The sequence below is a fragment of the Bidens hawaiensis genome, unplaced genomic scaffold, assembly GCF_021521415.1.
Source record: "Bidens hawaiensis isolate Kalapana, Puna unplaced genomic scaffold, B.hawaiensis_p1.1 tig00031056_1, whole genome shotgun sequence".
Lineage (NCBI taxonomy): Eukaryota > Viridiplantae > Streptophyta > Magnoliopsida > Asterales > Asteraceae > Bidens > Bidens hawaiensis.
Window position 1 is genome coordinate 80,015 of NW_027495196.1, and position 20,613 is coordinate 100,627.

The 20,613-nt window shown below is 35.3% G+C and overlaps 1 protein-coding gene across 1 annotated transcript; it reads right to left on the reverse strand.

Annotated features, from left to right (window-relative positions):
• Nucleotides 1-1,175: 1,175 nt before the first annotated feature.
• On the reverse strand, nt 1,176-17,203 carry LOC143581477 (myosin-17-like). The gene is made up of 37 exons (XM_077064253.1): nt 16,963-17,203; nt 15,769-15,897; nt 15,549-15,692; nt 15,327-15,472; nt 15,083-15,239; nt 14,945-15,003; nt 14,683-14,842; nt 13,838-13,987; nt 13,626-13,762; nt 13,397-13,543; nt 13,224-13,325; nt 13,091-13,148; nt 12,897-12,998; nt 12,782-12,819; nt 12,564-12,690; nt 12,318-12,488; nt 12,084-12,215; nt 11,893-12,002; nt 11,768-11,828; nt 6,255-6,432; nt 5,967-6,172; nt 5,763-5,882; nt 5,592-5,690; nt 5,148-5,509; nt 4,947-5,064; nt 4,775-4,831; nt 4,611-4,691; nt 4,333-4,503; nt 3,503-3,658; nt 3,218-3,424; nt 3,006-3,143; nt 2,329-2,399; nt 2,153-2,252; nt 1,957-2,070; nt 1,795-1,875; nt 1,633-1,715; nt 1,176-1,541 (listed from the first exon to the last, which is right to left on the reverse strand). The coding sequence occupies exons 1-37, from the start codon at nt 16,963-16,965 to the stop codon at nt 1,418-1,420; spliced, it is 4,599 nt and encodes a 1,532-aa protein (XP_076920368.1). The 5' UTR covers nt 16,966-17,203; the 3' UTR covers nt 1,176-1,417.
• Between the last annotated feature and the right edge of the window lie 3,410 nt (nt 17,204-20,613).

A 20,613-nucleotide genomic window follows, 5' to 3' on the forward strand; every position in this document is an offset into this window, starting at 1 on the left:
TATTAAAAAAAAACGTGCACACACCATTTGAAGGCATCGAAGCTCTCTTCTTGCGACTCTACGCCTCCAACAACACTGGATATATAATGCAGCATTCTCCGGATTCTGAAGACTCCTGTAGAAATAATATGCTTTGTAGCAACGATGGTGTGCCTGAAATCCATCACAAGTTCCTTTATTAATATTAATAATAATATTATTTTATAAATAAATAATAAATTTCACCTGTATAAAAAATGCATTTCTGGTTTGATTTCGGTGTGCCATTGCTCTAAATCCTGATGCCCTCTGTCTTTGCTCTTCCATTGAAATTTTTATAATATAATTCTTCCAACATTAAATAATAAAAGAAATAAACGACAAGAGAGAAAAATAGATGCACATAACAGAATATTGACTAATTCTCATTTTATGTTAGTAAATTGATGTTGAATATTAATACACACATTGATTATAAAATATATCTAAATATCTAATACCTATTATTATTATTATTATTATTATTAAGTTTTATTCAAATTTAATTTTCTATGCAACAAAAAAATATATTATCCTTAAATTCTAGATTTTAATTTTTATGAACTTTTATTATAATTCTTCAATCAGAAGATTGAAAATTTATGAAGCTTTTTACAAACGATGTTAGAAGAAACAATTCATCAGCTTTTTAGGGTGATAATTTAGAAGATACTTCAATGTTATTATGTTCATATTCGTGTTGTTATGTTTAACCGTGTCATGTTATGTTTATTCGTGTGTTGCCGTTATGTTAGTAACACAAAAAATCTAACATGTTAGCACTCGTATTGATCCAAACTCATTACTCATAACTTGTTCTGACTCGCTACCCCATCCACCTGTTTGCGGGCCGATATGATCATGCAAACTCCTAAACCGTCAATTTCTCAATAACACAAGAGGATAAGTGAAAATAAACCCAAAATAATAATAATTCTTTCTTATTAATGATGAGAACATCAAAACATTGAATAGGAACAAAGTAAAACTTCAAATCCAAATCAAACATGAAAAGATAATGACATTTAGATATTAAACTTATCCCACAAAAGTAGATCTATAATAAAAGGTATGGTATACAATATACAAAATGAATCTATACAGTTTTGATGACACCACTGCAAATTGTCACCTAACAATTTGCATATCTATAAATACAAAATATTCCAAAACCAATAACATCACACTTTTGGCAATATTATGAATTGCCATAACTAATAAATAATTATAATAAATCACCCCTTTCCAACCCAACCCAAAGGCTCAAAAGGAGTACAAAATAAATTGAACCCCAGACACAATTAAAAACCCAAAATGCCTGAGAAAAAAACAAAAAGAAGTATTGCACACCGAAGTAAATAAAACCGAAAAGATACTGTATTGACATGTATGCATCTTTTCATTCGGTCCGTTGATGTAAAAACACGAAACCCGAGTTTTCACGAATCAACGGTGGAGGTTCAATATCGCCTATTTCAACTTGCGGCATAGATTTGGATATATCGTCCACGGAAAATGGTATGCTGCAATAAATAACCGAACATTGGTAATAACAGATAACCATTATTAATTATTATTTTTACAGTAAAGTCCTTTTAAGTCTTGAAAGTTTACCTGGAGTCGTCATCTAGTAAAAACGAGCTGCTAACAGCATTGTTCGAGTCCTCTGTCATCATAACTCTCATACTTGAAATGACCTAATTACAAAAAAAAACAAATTAGAATTTATTGAAATTATAATAAATTCCACAAAAGAATAATAATAAAGCAACTTACTTCTGAAGAAACACTGTGTGTACCGTATTTATCATCCCAATACATCGTGCTAATTCTGTATAATTGTTGTATACTAAGCACCTAAACATAACCAAAAAAAACAAATCAAAATTTATTCATCCTTTATATTAAAATTATATATTCTTTAAAAGATAATCTTACCGGACAAAGTTCCTTGGTTATTTCATTTAAAGTTTTCTTGGGCTTTTGATGAATAACCAAAAATCCAACAGCTTGTCTAATATGCTTCAACTCGTCCCACGCAGTGCCTGCATACTGAAAATAATATATATTTTAGTAAAATGTAATATTAAAATGTATTTTAGTATGATATTAAAACACTCGGCCTGATGCTTACTTCCTCAGTTGCATAACAACACCATTGTTCAAGTTCAGCCAACCCTGATTTTACATACTCGCCATTACTGAACGAGCAGCACTCGCGTCTCAACAGAAGACTAAATAAAAAATAATAAAAAATAAAAATTGTCAGAAATAATATATAGCATTTAATTATTTATGCTTTCGTCTTACCTGTTAAATAGCTGAACATTGATAAATGAGAATATTTGTGTGAATACTTTGCGCACTAAAAATGGAGGCACCTGCAAATCCAGAAAACACATGATATAAATACTTTCAAACATAAGAAACCAGAACTAATTTGATAAACAAACTGAACATTCAGTGAATCGTTCATTGGAAAGTTTGTTTATTTAATAAACAAAGATGAACAAATTTTTTGTTCATTTAGTTAACGAACGAACATGAACACATGTCCGTTCGTTCATATGTGTTCGTTAACATTTTCCGTCCATTTAAATTTTTGTTTGTGTTCGTTCGTTTACGCTCATTAATATAGCCATTATAATATTTAGGCCCATTACAAATTAGTCAAAGTTTTAATAACCTTTTTAGGTGTTTGCATTTACTTTTAATTGCCTTTAGCTAGTTCTGTATCATCTATTTTAGCTATGTATGTTACGTTTGTGAACTGGCCGTTCATATTGTTAATGACCGAACATAAACGAACATAAACACGTTAACTTTCTTAACGAACGAACACAAACAAAAAAACATGTTCGATTAGTTGTTCGTGTTCAATCATTTGTTCGGTTATGATTACAAACAAACATGCTACGTTCGTGTTCATTCGGTTCATTTACAAGCCTAGTTTTTAGTTTTTACTTTCTACGGAGCAAAAAACTTACAAAATTTGCTTTCATTGTTTTCAGATAATTATCAAGACTTTTAACGATACTCTGCCAATGAGCAATTAACGCTTGTTGAGCAACAGCATTAGCTTGTGACCGCCCTTTAACTAAACTTGCACGTGATGTCCTCGGAGCCTACAATCAATAAATTATATTAATTTCATCTTATAACTTCCTTTAAGATATGTTACTCGAGTCAAAACTTTTACCTGAATACATAATCCAAGCAACGGAGATATTTCCTTCTTCAAATTGTCACGTATCATTCCGTATATTTTCTCAAGAAACGCAGTAAGCTGTTGTTTAAACAACAAAGCTGGATATTTGGCTTCCACCTGGCGAAGATCATCGAGTCTACCGAGCACTCGACCGTTAAGAAACGAAAGGCCAGCACTCTGAGGAGATGCGCGTAATCCCTGAAAGTTTTAAACTTTATTAGAAAGAAATATTATTAATAATATGAAAAATGGAATATATATTTATGATGATCATACTTGTGACATTCTTCCAAAAAGTGAAGCTGATGACGATCGTCGCCTTTGTGGGGTCATATGAGCGGCCCCGCTTGCTTTAAGTGTGTGTTGAAGTAAAGTGAGTAAAGTGGAAGTGTTACATAACCAGTAGCCTAACACGTCATTACTATCCTGGACCTTCATCACAAAAGATTCAAAGTCAGTTGACTTTTTGAAAATGGTCAAACTCACTCAAACAAGCCATAAAAGGCAAACCAAAACTTGTTATAATAAGGGCAAATTGCATGAAATGAACTTAACATGTTTTCCGATTTTAACAACCAGCCTCAAAAAATTAAGATGCTAGCTGTTAGGCCTGTAAACGAACCGAACAAACATGAACAGACATAAACGAACGGTTCACCAATGTAAACGAACATAACTCAACTTAGATGAAAAAACATAACCGAGATAAAATCAAATAAAAAAGTAAATTTGAACAACAATGTATTGGGCTTAAAGAGTTACTAAAACTAGACCAAATGGTAGCGGACCTAAAATTTTTAAATGGATATAAAAACAAACATAAACGAACTTAAACTAACGAACAAACATTCACGAACGTAAATGAACATGTGTTCATGTACGTTCGTTTAACAAAATGAACAAGAAAAGTTTGTACATCTTTGTTCGTTTTGAAATAGACGAACATAAATGAACTTCCCGCCTTACAGCTCACTGAACTTTGAGCTCATTTTCAGGCCTACTAGCGGTTCGTTTACAGGTACCATAAATTAAGGTGGTTTCTAATTTGTGACTGGATTAAGGTCGGTTGCTAAAATGGCAAAAGTTTAAATATTCAAAGTAGTCACCTCAATAGCTGAAGCAATGGTTTGAATTATGCGGTCAAACACGGTGGTTCTTTCAACTTCAAATGACCTCCAATGAAGAAGACTTTTGTATATCAAAACAGCTGCAACCGGTTTGCCACTTGAAAACCCTAGATCTTGCGTAATGCACTTGATAAGTAGATCTTGATTCTCCTATTGAAATTATTAAAAAAAAAACAAAAAGAAAGCATAATATTGATAAAGTATCAATTTGTTTTTATGAACATAAATCAGAATAATTAATTATTATAGTAACTTACTTGTTGTTTTTCATTGAGATACTTTTGTGGTTTCTCCTCAGATTCAGGCTCTCTTGTATTTGATAAAGCATGTGTTGTCTCCTAAAAAAACATTAAAAAAATAATATCATTTTTTGCAGTTTTAATATGTTTATGAAGTCTATTTCAATATTAAATATTCTTACAGGTGTAGTCACCACCCTTGTTTCTCCATTATGAACATTTCCGTTCTCTGGAGTTCTCTGTACATTCATAAAATAATAATAATAATAATAATAATAATAATAAATTAATAAAGCCTATAAACTATACATCAAGAATAACAAATAAACTTTATAAATTTATTTTGTATGGTACCGGAATAATCATTGTTCTTGGTCTTGAAGATATGGATTTTCCAGTTGGTGACATGGTGAGTGCTTGCTGGCGAAGTACTTGATTCTCGGATTCCATATTCGAGAGCTTTTCTTCAAGCCTGTAAAATAATAACAATATTAATAATAGTAAATATAATAAGAACTTTATCATCACAAACAATCAAGTGTATCAAAATCAAACCTTTGATTAGATTCTTGAAGCTGTTCTGCTCTTTTCTCAGCATCTTCAAACTTTTTCATTAACTCGGCATTCTTTGAATCAGCTTCTAATAAAGACTTTCTAGCCTCTTCTGTCTCTTGTTTTTGAGTCAACATCAACGCCTTTAAACTTGCAACCTCAGCAGTCAAAGAGTCGATCTTTTCGGTGTCTTGAATAATGACAGGTGTCTCCTTAACAACCGGTGGTGCTTCTTCAATAGCTTTTCGTGCTGCCTCTCGTTCTTTAACTACTTTAGCGTTCGCTTCGTCTATTTGAACTTGCATCATACGTAAAGCATCCTGCAACTTTGCAGTCTCTTGAGCTTTTGTCTCTTCTAATTCACTCTGTACAAAGTTACATCACAAGTTTAAATTAAAACAAATCAGCCAAGAGGCGAGAAACGTGAAGTAAAATTACTAATTTTACCCTTAGTCGTTTCTCCAACTGCAAACGCCATGTAAGTTCTTCCACACGTTTTTCTAATTTGTCTTTCGCCTCTTTGAGGGCCCCAGTCTCCCTTGCAGCCTGAAATTTAAAAATAATTTAGCTCCCAGATATCATAAATTTTTCAAAAGTTAGTTAACAACATAAACACACCATTTTAAGCGACCAAAGCTCTTTTCTTGCAACTCTACGCCTCCAACAACACTGAGTATATAAAGCAACCTTTTGAAGACTCTTGTAGTAAGAATATGCTTTGTGGCAACGATAGTGAGCCTGCATTCGTCATAAAATCAACTTATAATACATACGATAACTTAAACTAACTTAAACATTATAACTTTTTTTTTGTTTAGAGACCTGTATAAAGATTGCAGCTTTAGTTTGCTTTCGGTGTCTGAACTCATCTCTAGCAGTCATTGCTCTTAATCCTGTTTGTATATTAATAGTAGAAGCCCTAAGCGTTTGATAGGATTTGCTTGCAACAAAACGCCTGTAATCTTTTTGAATCTTCACTGCTGCTGCTTCTCTTCTTAATAACTCAAATTGCTTGCATGCCGATAAAGCTGTAATTAATTAAACATAAACATAAATCACAACTCCATGAGGATAATAATAATAATAATAATAATAATAATAATAAGATACCTCGCCAGCAAGCCTGTAACTGAATAGCAGCTTTGCGTATTGAAATATACTCTTTGCGTGCAATGTAAGTACGCATTTGCCTCTGAATGATTCGGGCTGCATTCCCAAGAACCTCAGCCCTCCTGGCATCCAGCTCAGCCATTTGACCAGCTCGTAGAAATACCTTTGTTTTACCGATCTGCAAGGTAGTTAAAACTTACAGTAAGTTTGTTTGCGTTTGTTTATTTAATAAATGAGTGAACATGAATGAGGAATCATGTTTGACTAATTAAATGAACAAACATGAACAGAGGTCGGGTTCGTTCACTTGTGTTCGTGACGTTCTGTAATGTGTTTGTTTATGTTCATTAATGTTCATTCATTACACGCTCCTTTGTTGATGTTTGGTCATTAAAGGTTTTTTATATATTATGTTTCATACATTATAGTATATTATCCTAACATTTTAACTTATTATTTTTTTTAACTTTTTATCAATTTAATTTCTATACTACGTTTATGATTATTACGTCGAAGTATTTTCAGATGATTATGTCAAGTACTTGAATTTATATTTATTTTGGGTGATTATGTCTAATACTTGAGTTTTAGAATGTTGGATTTTATTTTTCAAATTAATATGTCAGTTTGTGTTTGTTTATGAAGATCCTATTGTAAAGAATAAGATGGTTGTAATGAAAGTAATGTTTATTACTTGAAGGTGTGAATAATACAAAGACAACTACATCTATTTATACACAAACAAACCCTAGCTTTCAACCCATAAAAGGCCCATGGGCTTTAACCAACTACATGGGCTAAAACCCTAATTATAACTAAATACAACTAACACTCCTCCTCAAGTTGGAGCATAGATGTTAATCATGCCCAACTTGTTACAAATAAAATCTATCTGAGCTTTCCGAAGCGGTTTAGTTAGAATGTCTGCTAGCTGAAAATTTGTCTTCACATGAACTGGTTGAATGGATGGAGGATCAGTTTGTGTGCCTACTACTCGATCTCTGATAAGGTGGCAGTCGACCTCAATATGTTTTGTCCTCTCATGAAATACTTGATTCTTGGCTATGTGAATGGCTGATTGACTATCACAGTATAACCGCATCAAGCCCAAGTTGGAGCATAGATGTTAATCATGCCCAACTTGTTACAAATAAAATCTATCTGAGCTTTCCGAAACGGTTTAGTTAGAATGTCTGCTAGCTGAAAATTTGTCTTCACATGAACTGGTTGAATGGATGGAGGATCAGTTTGTGTGCCTACTACTCGATCTCTGATAAGGTGGCAGTCGACCTCAATATGTTTTGTCCTCTCATGAAATACTTGATTCTTGGCTATGTGAATGGCTGATTGACTATCACAGTATAACCGCATCAAGTCATTAGAAACAACCCCGAGTTCTATGAGAAGACGACGTACCCATGTCATCTCTGATGTTACATCTGCCATGGCTCTATACTCCGATTCGGCACTCGACCGGGAAACCGTGTGTTGCTTCTTACTCTTCCATGATACAAGATTTTCTCCAACAAACACACAATATCCGGTGGTAGATCGTCGAGAAATCGGACAACCTACCCAATCTGCATCTGAGAACCCTGATATCCGACCATCTCCTTCTTCCGTGAAGGCACCCACACGACAATGACCCTGATCAGAGTATAATATACCCAAACCAGGTGAGGTCTTAAGATATCTTAAGACACGAATGGCAGCATCCCAGTGACCGGTGTATGGCGCAGCCATAAATTGGCTCAGAACACTAACAGTAAAGGAGATATCCGGTCGTGTGACGGTTAAATAATTAAGTTTACCAACCAACCGTCTGTATCGCTCAGGATCTTTCATTGGATCTCCTTCCTTTGGGAGGAGTTTCTTTGTAGGAAGCATTGGGGTATCATCAGGTTTACAACCCAGTAAGCCACATTCAGTCAACATATCAAGGACATACTTTCGTTGGGAGAGAAGTATTCTTTGTGGAGAGCGAGAAACTTCTATGCCAAGGAAATACCTCAATCGACCTAAGTCGCTCACCTGAAACTGAGACTGAAGAAACTGCTTGAGTTCGGTGATCCCGACCTCGTCATCATCTGTGATTATAATGTCATCCACATAAACAACTACGATAATCCTCTTTCCTTTCTGGTGTCTAAAGAAGACAGAGTGATCGTAGGCACTCCGAGTCATCCCAAACTGTCCCATAACACTAGAGAATCGACCAAACCATGCCCTGGGAGACTGTTTAAGACCATATAGAGAACGACGTAGTCTGCAAACTTTCGAGGCCTCCTCAACAACGAACCCTGGTGGCTGCTCCATATATACCTCCTCCTCAAGAACACCATTAAGAAAGGCGTTCTTGACATCAAGCTGGTGGAGCGGCCAATGATTAATGGCAGCAAGAGCAATACAAATACGGACAGATGGCATTTTAGCAACTGGCGAGAAGGTTTCATCATAATCAATGCCATATGCCTGAGAATACCCTTTTGCAACCAACCGAGCCTTCAAGCGGTGTAAGGAGCCGTCCAGGTGTAGTTTAACCGTAAACACCCAACGACAACCAACAATACGCTTCCCTTTAGGAAGTGTTTCAAGATCCCATGTATGATTGGACTTTAGAGCCCCAATTTCGTCTTCCATAGCCTTTCGCCATCCTGGGTGAGCGAGAGCGCTCGTCACATTTTTGGGAATCGGGTAGGAATCAAGAGTAGTGGTGTACGCATGAGATTCAGGAGATAAGTGTGTGTAGGCAACATAGTCCTGAATTGGGTAACGAGTGCATTTCCGGGGTTCTTTGCGAAAAGAAATAGGTATATCGGGTAGTGGTGCACCAGGAGGATCATAAACGGGTGTATCAGGGGTAGCTTCTGGTAAAGGTGTCGGATCGGGTAAGGATGTATCAGTGAGAGGTGTAGATTGTTCGGATGCAGACGGAGGATCTGAGGGTATTTCGGGGTTGTGGCCTGAATGTGAATCAAGTGTCTCTGATATTTGACCCTTACCTCGCCTAGCATATGTGAAAAGCAGTGGCGGAGGTTCTGTCGGTGGGTCAGAATCAGCAGAGATTGGATCGGTAGAGGGAATCGACACAGGAATGGTGGGGAGGAAGGGAGATGTGGGTATATTGAGGTCGGGAAACGGGTCAGAAACAGGAGTGGAACACTCGAGAAAGTAAGGAGATTCGTGAAAAGTGACATCGGCACTAGTAAAGTATCGGTGAAGTGATGGGCTATAGCATCGATACCCTTTTTGAACCCGTGAGTAACCAAGAAAGACACAACGAATGGCTCGGGGATCAAGTTTGATGGTTTTCGGACGATGGTCATGAACATAGGCGACACAACCAAATACTTTAGGTGCGAGAGGAAATGGATCATCGTTGGGAAATAGTACAGAAAACGGTGTTTTACCATGAAGAACGGTTGAGGGCATGCGGTTAATCAGATATGTGGCAGTGAGAACGGCATCTCCCCAAAAACGATGAGGAACACGTGATTGGATCATGATTGTGCGAGCAACATCCAATATGTGACGATTTTTGCGTTCGGACACACCATTTTGTTGAGATGTATAAGCACACGATGATTCATGAATAATGCCGTTGTTTTTTAAGTATGAAGAAAAGTCGGTGGAAAAATATTCTTTAGCATTATCAGATCGTAAAGTTTTAATGGTGGTGTTAAATTGGTTTTGAACATAAGCATTAAATTCTCGAAATATGGAAAATACCTCACTACGAGATTTCAACAAATAAACCCAAGTAGTGCGAGAATAGTCATCAATAAAGGTAATAAAATATTCAAAACCCAACGTAGATTTGATAGGGCAAGGACCCCATACATCAGAATGCAACAGTTCAAAACAAGAACTGACTCGATTGGGCACCCTAGGGGGATAGGGACGCCTGGTATGTTTACCAAGTTGACACGACTCACAATGAAAATTAAAAAACGAAAGTGGTAAATCTGGTCGCATTTGCCTCAGAACCGCTGTAGAGGGATGACCTAACCAACAGTGAGCCTCCCTGATAGCGGAATCACATAAGTTTGCTACAGGATACGAAAACGGGGATATACGATAGAGACCTCCTGATTCAAAACCAGTACCAATTACCCGGTTTGTTCCTAGTTCATGAAAAACGCAGTGAGTTGGGTAAAAGGTCACAGAACAGTTGTTTTGTTTGGTAACCTGACTCACTGAACAAAGACTGGTAGGAAATTTAGGAACAAATAGGATAGAAGACAGTTTTAGGTTTTCCGAGTTACTGATGGATCCTATGCCTCCATCGGCAAGACGTACCGGTGCATGGGAAACATTTTGAAGACTAGAGAAAATACCCCGATTCCCAGACATGTGATGTGTGGCTCCAGAATCAATCACCCATGATGAGTCAAGACTAGAAGATTTACCTGGATGTGCCGAGTTGGTTTGAGGATGAGGCAGTTGCGAGGCAAGAAACCGTTGAATAAGATCATGCTCCTCCTTGGTAAATGTATACGTGTATTTATTGTCGCCCATAGTAATACACCGAACTGAAAATGGTAATCTTCAGATTGTGAACAGTAACTCTGAGATAAGAATGTGTTTAACCAGAAAACAAGTGCAGGTAGTGGCTGGAAACAGATTTTGGCAGCGGCAGACCGACGACGGTAGACAACAGCAAACAGAAAGTCGTCGGTTCGAAAAACTAACGGCACGGGGAGCTTCGGACAAGAAAAATAATAAATCTGAAAAAAAGGACGGTGGCCGGAAACAGGGTCACGCGCCGTCATGCGGGTGGCGCGTGGGCGGCAGTGACGGTGATCGGGCGGCGCGTGCGTCGGCGGCTGGCGACGGATTTTTGACAGATGATATTTCGGGGGTTTCTGGTTACGATGGTGGCGGCGGTGATGGCAAGGGGTGTCTGGAAAAAAGATTCCGTGATAGGGCAGCAGGTTCAACGAGACCGGAGCTCGTTTCAGATCTGATGGCTGTTGATCAGATTCAGGTTCGGGTCAGACGGCTAGGGTTTGGATCGAGAGCCGTAGCTCTGATACCATGTAAAGAATAAGATGGTTGTAATGAAAGTAATGTTTATTACTTGAAGGTGTGAATAATACAAAGACAACTACATCTATTTATACACAAACAAACCCTAGCTTTCAACCCATAAAAGGCCCATGGGCTTTAACCAACTACATGGGCTAAAACCCTAATTATAACTAAATACAACTAACAATATTTATTTTGGGTGATTATGTCTAATACTTGAGTTTTAGAATGTTGGATTTTATTTTTTAAATTAATATGTCAGTTTGTGTTTTTTTATGAAGATCCTATTGTAATTGGATCCTTTTATTTAATATATGAAGATTTTATTAAAAAAAAAATAATGAACCAAACAAACGAACACAAACAAAATCATTTCCTTAACAAGCGAATATGAACAAGAAGTTTCGTTCAGTTATGTGTCCGTTTACAGCTGTAACTACATTTGTAACTTCTAGAATAATGGATTTTTTTAAAGATGTTACCTGGTAGCCTTTTAATCCCATTTTATCCAAAAGCATTTGGCATGCAACCTTCTCATCATATCTACACAATAAAACCGTTAATATAAAATTTAAAATGAAAGCAAAAAATTAATTAAAAACCATACTTTCCGTCAAGAACATCAGGATAAAGAACACCAAAACGAAGAAGAAACTCATCAAACGTTCGCCTAGTGGGATAACCGGCACAACTGATCCTGATTGCCTCAAGAACACCCTACGATAAAAGATTATTTCAAAATAAGTGACAAAAGTATTCAAAACTAAACACAAAAAAAAAATTAAAAAAAAAACTTACACCACATCTTAATTGTTGGATAATATTTAGGTTTTCAAAGATAGCAGGCTTAAGAACATTATTTGGCTTCACACATCTAATGTAATGAGGTTTTGTTGTGCTCAATGTTTCCATTAGAGACTGAAGTTGCAGCTGCAATTAATAAACACAAATCCAACTTTCATAACATGTTTTTATGAAAAAAAAAATGTTATATATTTACATACAAATAAGAGAAATAAATAGTAACTATACCTTAAATCGCGAACCGATAGACGAAAACTTGGAAGATTTGGAAGATTCCACAGGAAGTGGAGGAAACAAAGAAACGACAAAGGGGCATTTTGAGGCGGTTAATAAATCTTGATGTTCAGCCACCACATAATCCTTGTTTTTGTCTAGAAACTGATCAGCTAAATAAGTCACCTGAAGTAAATTTTAATCAAAAAAATTATTAAATAAATGTTAACACTTAATTATAGAATAATACAGACAACATACCTCCCCTGCATAATGAGATATTGTAAAACTAGTACGCGAAAGCTTCGGTTTTATAAACCGTTTGTTTTTTGGAAATGTCTGGTATAGCTTCTGAGCAAATGTTTCATGAGTAGACTTTGGGAACATGCTGCATTTTAGTATTTTAATAACATAAATAACTTATGTTTATAAATTATAACCACTGTTTTTTAATCTACATATATAGGGTTAATTAATACCATGCTTCATCCAGAAGTGCAATGATTCCTCCCGGTTTCTGTAATAAATTTCATTAGTTTTCAACTTTTTATTAATATAATTGATGTACATAAAAACAAGCAGGATGTACAACACCTTCTCAATAAGATCCAAAACATCTTGGTTGTCAACAAACTCTATGTAGCTCCAGTTTATCGCTTCCTTTGTATACTCTTCTTGCTCCATTTTAAACACGTGCTGCATCGATTCATCGAATACGTTTCATTTTTTAAATCAGCACATCAAAATTTCATATATTTAATTCACGTGTGTGACCGATAAAACCTAACCTGATTGAAATGTTGTTGCAGTTTTTCGTTCGTGAAGTTGATACAAAACTGCTCAAAACTATTTCAAACAAATCACTAAAGTTAGTTCTTTATAATAATAATATGAATTCGATATTCTAAAAATAAAATATACCTGTTATGCTTAAAACTTTCAAACCCGTAAATATCAAGAACACCAATTAGTGATTTTGAATTCGGATCCTGCCCGATCGATTTGTTTATTTTCTCCACAATCCTGCAAAATTATATTCTTAAAAAATAACATAAAATTAATAATATGTGATTACATATTTGACCAGATTTTACCAGTCGAACAAACGAGAGTATATTGTTTTAGCTAAAGCATCTCTACTACCGAGTGCAGCTTCCGGATCAAGAGTTCTTGTAATAACTTCTTCTGGTGTTATCATCACACGTTTAATCAATGCATCCTCTAAACTTTTAGCATCACACCTGTTCATTAGATGTCGGTTAATATTTAAAACTCACCAAGAACTTATCACTTAAACTATTAAAAAAGTTTTTTTTAACTTACATAAGCAATTCAGCTGTCACATTCAGATGAAACCTAGATTTCTCGTTTTTAAGAACCGAAGAGTCGATCTCCTCTCCTTTTGCAAACTCAATATTACCAAGATGAAGAATTGCAGCTACAACCCTAAAGATTGCATCCTGAAAGATTTCTGAAATGTTAGAAATAAAAAAAACAACGATAATAAAAATAATAATAATAAGATATATATGAACCTGTTCTTCTTCACTGATTCCAACGATGTCCATTGCTCTTCTGGTAGCAAGATATTCATGAGCATCGCTTACGCCTTCAAGCTCATATGATTTTGACTGGTTTAAGTAATGGTATGACTGTGGACTTTCCAATTTAAACTTTTCTCTATCCTGCAAATTGAGATAAAATTGCTCTTTTTGAATATCAACACCTTGAATTTATGAATATGAGTTTAAAAACAAATAAAAATTCAAACTCGTAGATGAAGAAGATGAGGGTAGTTTAATCAGTTAAATATTTATGTGAAGGCCACGCCACTATGCCTGTAAACAAACCGAACGTTCAACGAACAGTTCAGCTGAAAGTTCGTTAATTTAATAAACGGACAGACATGAAAAAGAACATTTTGTTCATTTAGTTAAATGAACAAACATGAACACATGTCTAGTTCGTTCATTTTAGTTTACATTCCTTTCATTGTAATCCGTTCGTTTGTTTCATTTATGTTTGTTGTTTATGTTCGTTGATATATTCATTTAAATATTTTTGGCCCATTGCAACTTAATTTAATTTTAATATTTTTTTAAGCCAACACATTGTCATTTACATTCCTTTTAAATAGGTTTAGCTCAATTATGTTCATTCGTTTACGTTCATGAACCATTTGTTTTTGTTGACAAACATACCCCATTCATTTAGTTGTTCGTGTTCGGCCGTTTGTTCGGATAAAGTTAAACAAACGAATGCGAAACGCTCCTTTCAGGTCCGTTCGGTTCATTTACAAGCTTACAAAATTGACTTATAGTGCCCGTAAACGTAGTTTGCCAAACCACAAGGACCGGTTTTGTAAGTAACTCATAAATACCTCAGGTGGTGCAGCACAAAGAAGATAAAAACAATGGTAGTTCCTTTCGGGATCTGATATCTGACAAACACGTGATCTTTCAAGCAGATACGTTCTAATAGCCGCCCCCGATATCCTCCCACTTTTATCAAACTGTATCTCAACAAATTTACCAAAACGACTATTTTCACCATAACAAAACCAACATAGTAAAAAAAAAAAAATTTGTTAGTTCTATACAAAAAAAAAACATAAATGTAAAAACTTTAGACCAATCGTATACCTCGAGTTATTGTTCCTCACAGTTTTTGCATTCCCAAATGCTTCTAGTACCGGATTTGACTGCAAATGAGTACACATTAATTCATAACAAAGAACTAGACTCAACATGTCAGGGGCAATAAAGTAAATTTAATCTTACTTCAAGAACTTGTTGTTCAACCGTGCGTCCTTCCACACCAGACCGACCCCCTAAATGTGCAAGGTAACTCATAAGCATCTTTGTTGTTTCGGTTTTACCAGCACCACTTTCTCCACTCACCAATATCGAATTACTTTTTCCTTCATTAATCATCGCCCTAATATTAAAAAGTAAAAAAATTAAAATAACATTTAGTAAACTGAATTACAAAATATTATTAGTTTCATAATATATTAGTATATACCGGTATGCAACATCTGCTACAGCAAAAACATGGGGACTAAGTTCTCCGAATCCCGCTCCTTTATATTGTTCCATCATGTGTGTATCATACAAATGAGGCAATCTTTGAAACGGATTTATAGCGATTAAAATATTTCCAGTGTATGTCTACAAAAATCATAAAAGAAATATGTTAACGATAAATTTTTTAATTTTTTAAGAAAAATGAAATGTGAAATCTCACATAAATCTCGTTAAGTTCATATCTAGTCGCCAAATTTTGTAACACTCCCGGTTCATGTAAATATGAAAGACGTGTCATATCATCTACACCTCCCGGTGGAGCTTCGGTGTCTTTAGGGAACACTTTCGAGACATTTGTAATAATCTGCAGTCAAATTAAGTCAAATCAAAGTCAACTTAGTTTTTGCAAGATGGAAATAAAAAAATGTTTTAAAACTTACAGTTTTTCCCTTTGTGGTTTGTACATGAAGCTCTTGCCCGTTGATTCGGGTCACTTCGCCATCGATCCATGCTAAAGCACGATCTTCAACCCAAACGTGTGACCCCACAATAATATTAACCGGTGCCGCCTGCAAGATATATATTTTATCAACACAAGTAAAAGGAACAAACAAACAAAGATACCCAATATAACAAGATTTATATTATTATTACTACCTACTATTACTATTCGTATTATTTTTATTTTTATTTTTTTATGACATAAAATAGTATAGAGCTCTAGCATAACAAGTATGAAACAATCGCTACAAATACACATAGCAAAGGAAACCATAGCCGGCAATCATACCTCCCGATTCCGAACAACAGTAAGACAAGTCTCGGTCTAAAGCTAGAAAGTTATAACAAATGTAGGAAATAAAATGTAAATTCTAGAAACTAAAAGTAGTGAACTTAGTTACAGTTACATTAGTTATATATTTATAATAACAATTTAAATTTTGTTATCACATGTTAAATACAATACATTTTATTAGTAAAACCCTTTTATTATCTTTATAACAAATTTAACAACTTTATCGTCTGGAAACATTTTATTAGTAAAACTTTATTAGCAAGTTTTTTTCCCCAAAATAAATAACAGAACACAGTTGGAAACTCGGTTGAACAGATTTGACTTCACTAGCTAACAAACAATCATGGAGATGATAATAATGTTGGCCCGTTTAAGGTTTTTCTCAAAATATACAGAAATAACTAAAAACGTATATAAATAAATCAACTAAAGCTGAGCCCGAGCTTAAAAAAACGACTCACGAGCTGAACTTGAGCCTAGTCAAGCTCGGGATCAGCTCGGTCACACCCCCATCCCCCCCCCCCCCACCCCACCCAAAAAAAAACATATAACTAGTTAGAAAACCCTAGATTGTGTTGATAACATATTTAACAACTTTTCTACTTGCATAATTTGCATAAAAAACATATTTTTTAAAAAACATCAACAACTAACAGCAACCTTAAACAAGTTTTAAACAATTGGAAACTTGGTTGAACATATTTGACTTCATCAACACACATACAATCAACCAAATTGGACCAGCTATAATCATTCAAATAATTCAGCAAGATCAAAATAAACACAAATAATAATAATAATAATAATAATAATAATAATAATAATATTATTAGCATACCATTAAATTATGATCTTCTTCTTCTTGACATCAATGAAATGGAGAACCAGTTGAAGAAGCCACAAACCACTTGCTGCTGATGATGATGATGATGACTCAGATCAATAACAATAATATTATTAATATTAATAATAAGTTGATGATGATTAACAAGAACCCTAGATTATATTATTATTATGAATTTATGATGATGATGATGAAGATGCAATTTACAAAGTAAAGGAAAGGAAAGCAAGACAACTTTTTGGAATATGTCTCTCTACTCTGGAATGACGTCACAATTTCATATATGTATGTATGTATTTGTATATGTATTTGTATATTATTATTATTATTATTATTATTATTATTATACAAACAGCAAAGCAAAATAAAGTGTGCTGTGGGCTTCTTTATTAATTGTACTCTCTTTCTCTCTCTAAAATAATAATATTATTATGTGAAGATCAAGACACAAAATCAGACAAGACATCAGGTAGCAGCTGTTTGAGGGTTTGGGTTACAGTTTGGCCCATGTGGTTTCATTTTATTTACCAAATTGCCATCCTCATGTTTTTTTTATATATGTTTCAAATTTTAAAACTTTAAACTTTTGTAAATTTGTAAATGTTAACGTTAAGGATATATGGTGTAGTAACTTTATTTGCATGTGTAGCTTTTTTGTTTATTCCAAATAAATAAATGTTTCATAATTGGTATCAAACTACTGAACTAGGATTAAGACCCCCCGCGTTGCGGGAGGTTGTGAAACCATAAAAGAAGCTCAGATTGGTGATCGAGGGTATTTTGAACCATAGTGACGTGTGACATAATTCCAATTTAAATAAAAAGCAAAAGTACCACAATTTCAAAGACATAGCAGCAGCTCCACATGTGATACTTATTAATAACTATATGTTTTCGCTTCCAGTATGAGTCTAGTAAGAAAAAAATCCCTTTCGAGTTCACCAATTTTGACTCACACATCACAATATATAGAATGCCATATACCAATACAGAATGCCTTCAAAACATAGCCATCAAATAGAACAAAAAAAACGATAACAATAACATGAAGCCCACACGCATTCGAACAATCGCTTTCTCGCGAAAATAATGGAAGTCATCATAGCATATACCAAAGGTTAATCAAGTGCAACATCTAAGCAGAATTGAAAACCCCCAAATTTGAAGACCATGCGCTTAGATCGGTCGTAAACGATTACCATAGCATAACAAACCCAAGACTAAACAACATTCAAATGACAAACGAATTAGACAAAAATGATTTCAGAAACTTGAAATGCAACTTAAATTGCTTGAGGCTCATATCTCCGTTATGGTTGCAACGTACGTTGCCATCCAAATAACATAACGGAACATCATAACGGAACATCATCATAGCCTAGGTATTAGATTCAAGTGATAAACGAAGAACAACATAAGGCACCAGCCACCAACGCAGCAATAGACAGCCAGAAATGGCAACCACAAAACAACTAACAACAAACCTAAGCGCGCAGGCATTAAAACAATAACAGGTCGCCGGAACACCGCCCCTAGGGTTTGTTCATTAAGCTGTATAAGTTCACAACCACTTTCAAGCTTGAGCTCCAGATTCGTTGTCAAAATTCATCCAAACCTTTTGGATGTTCCTTGTCTCATGTTTTACCATGAAAAAAAGTCACACGACCAGGAGCTTAAATAACAAAAAGAAAGTTATCATTAACATTATATCCACAGCCCAATTCAACTGTATAACCATATCCTTTGACTTTGTCTCTTCCCATTGACTGAATGAACTAAAATATGAACACATTTCACCTTGAAATCAGTTTGAACCAAATGTTGTTGCTACGCCAAAACAAAATGCAATTTGATATCAAGTATGTAAAAGGTTGCAATATAGGCCGCCATGCCAATTAGTAGAGCATAAAGCAACCTGTCATCATCGTCATAACCTTTTATCCAACAATTCAAGACTCTGATCATCATCATAGTCACGTTGTCACCGTCAGTTGTAAATGTAAATGCATGTGTAAGCCAAAGAACACAACGTAATAAGTACAAAGTAAAACACACTCCATACAACTGTTTAAGCACCACTGTAAAGGAACAATACAACTGCGAGTGAAAACCAAACTTGAAAAAAGGCTATCCTGGCTGCAACAAAAGTTGCCACGCCAAACCCCGAATAATCATCACAGCCATGGACCAATTTATAAGACAGCCAGACTTTTCACCCATCCGCATCTTATCACAGTTCCGGTGAACAGAGACACAGAGAAGTCGTTATAGAATCTGATCGCATACGCAGTGAGTGAAACCACAAACATCCCAGATCCAGTCAATAATAACAGTATATGTCGGTCGAAGCCTTTGCTAAATTTTCTTTTGCTGATCTTTATAGTTGATAATATCTAAAAATAATCATTTCCTGCCTCTTTGGTTAGGCTTGGCCTAAAATATCCGTTCACAAACTGGATATACCTGCAAAGAATATGAAATCGCTAACCTCCACTATATATTATTTAGTCCAAGAGTTACACACACATATGTATATATACGACATGTGTGTGTGAAAGAGGCAATATCTTCATGAAATTTGTCAAATTTTTTATTCTGCCTAATTACAAAGACCTCAACTAAAATTTTATGAGAGTTAAAAAAAACATTAGTTACACATTCACATATACAAGTAAAGGATTTAGGTGGCTTTTGGTCCGCTCATGATATGGATTAATATATGCATAATAGCAGACCAATCCTTCAATTAAACACTGAAAGTATGGATTACTCTAGCCTTAAACTCATTATATGCCAACATGAGCAATTAAAGCAGAAGAATGAAGAGCATTATCCATGACTTTGTAAATGTAACATCTTACTTTCGGTTATATTAATAAAATAAAGTTCGTTTATTTTATAGCGGGTCGTTATCGGTTTAGTTGAATAGAATACGAGATGGACTTGTGTTGGGTAAAGGGATATGGGTTATGGACTTGGGTTATGGGGGAATGAAGGAAAGACCATGGGCTTAAGCCCATGATCAAAAATATATATACCCTTAATCCTCCATTTAATTCATTTACACATATCCCTTACACCATCCAAAACACACACTTAAGATTCTCTCTCTAGTTTCTCTCTCACTCTAGCCGAAATATAGAAGAAGAAACGGATCCCGACCCAAGGTATGATAGTATTTTATTGTTTGAGCTTAAATCCGTTAGATATAATCATGAAACGACGAACCGACACCGTTAAACTGTTTAAGTCACGAGATCCGGGTGGATTCGGGTATAAACCGAACCTATGATGAGCTTAGGAGTCACCCTAGCTCAGATCTGGATTGAACGGGACGAAAAACGGTGAAAAAACGAGCTAAAACCCGTTTTTTCCGGCGAAATCGCGTTTTTCCGGCGGCTTTCCGGCAATGACGGCGCCGGAAAGGCGGCGCCGGAAAAGGTTGGTACGAGGTTAGCAATGTCAGGGAATGTTCTGACATTCCCTGACCTAACCCTAATTCGCTAAGGGTAATTAGAGAAGTAGGTGTGATTCGCCAGCCGATTCACTAAGGAAAGATTAGCGAACTAGCATGTCATTCGTTAGGGAAATAAGGGCGAACTAGGCCATTCGCTAAGGCCATTCGCTAAGGGAGGGACGAATGAA

Bases quoted from the DNA above. Each gene is read 5' to 3' on its own strand.
- LOC143581477 (XM_077064253.1), bottom strand. The intron at 12,999-13,090 runs GTTAGGTTTTAT...GAATCGATGCAG, and splicing joins TGCAACAACATTTCAATCAG to CACGTGTTTAAAATGGAGCA. The intron at 3,144-3,217 runs GTAAAAGTTTTG...TATTGATTGTAG, and splicing joins TGCTTGGATTATGTATTCAG to GCTCCGAGGACATCACGTGC.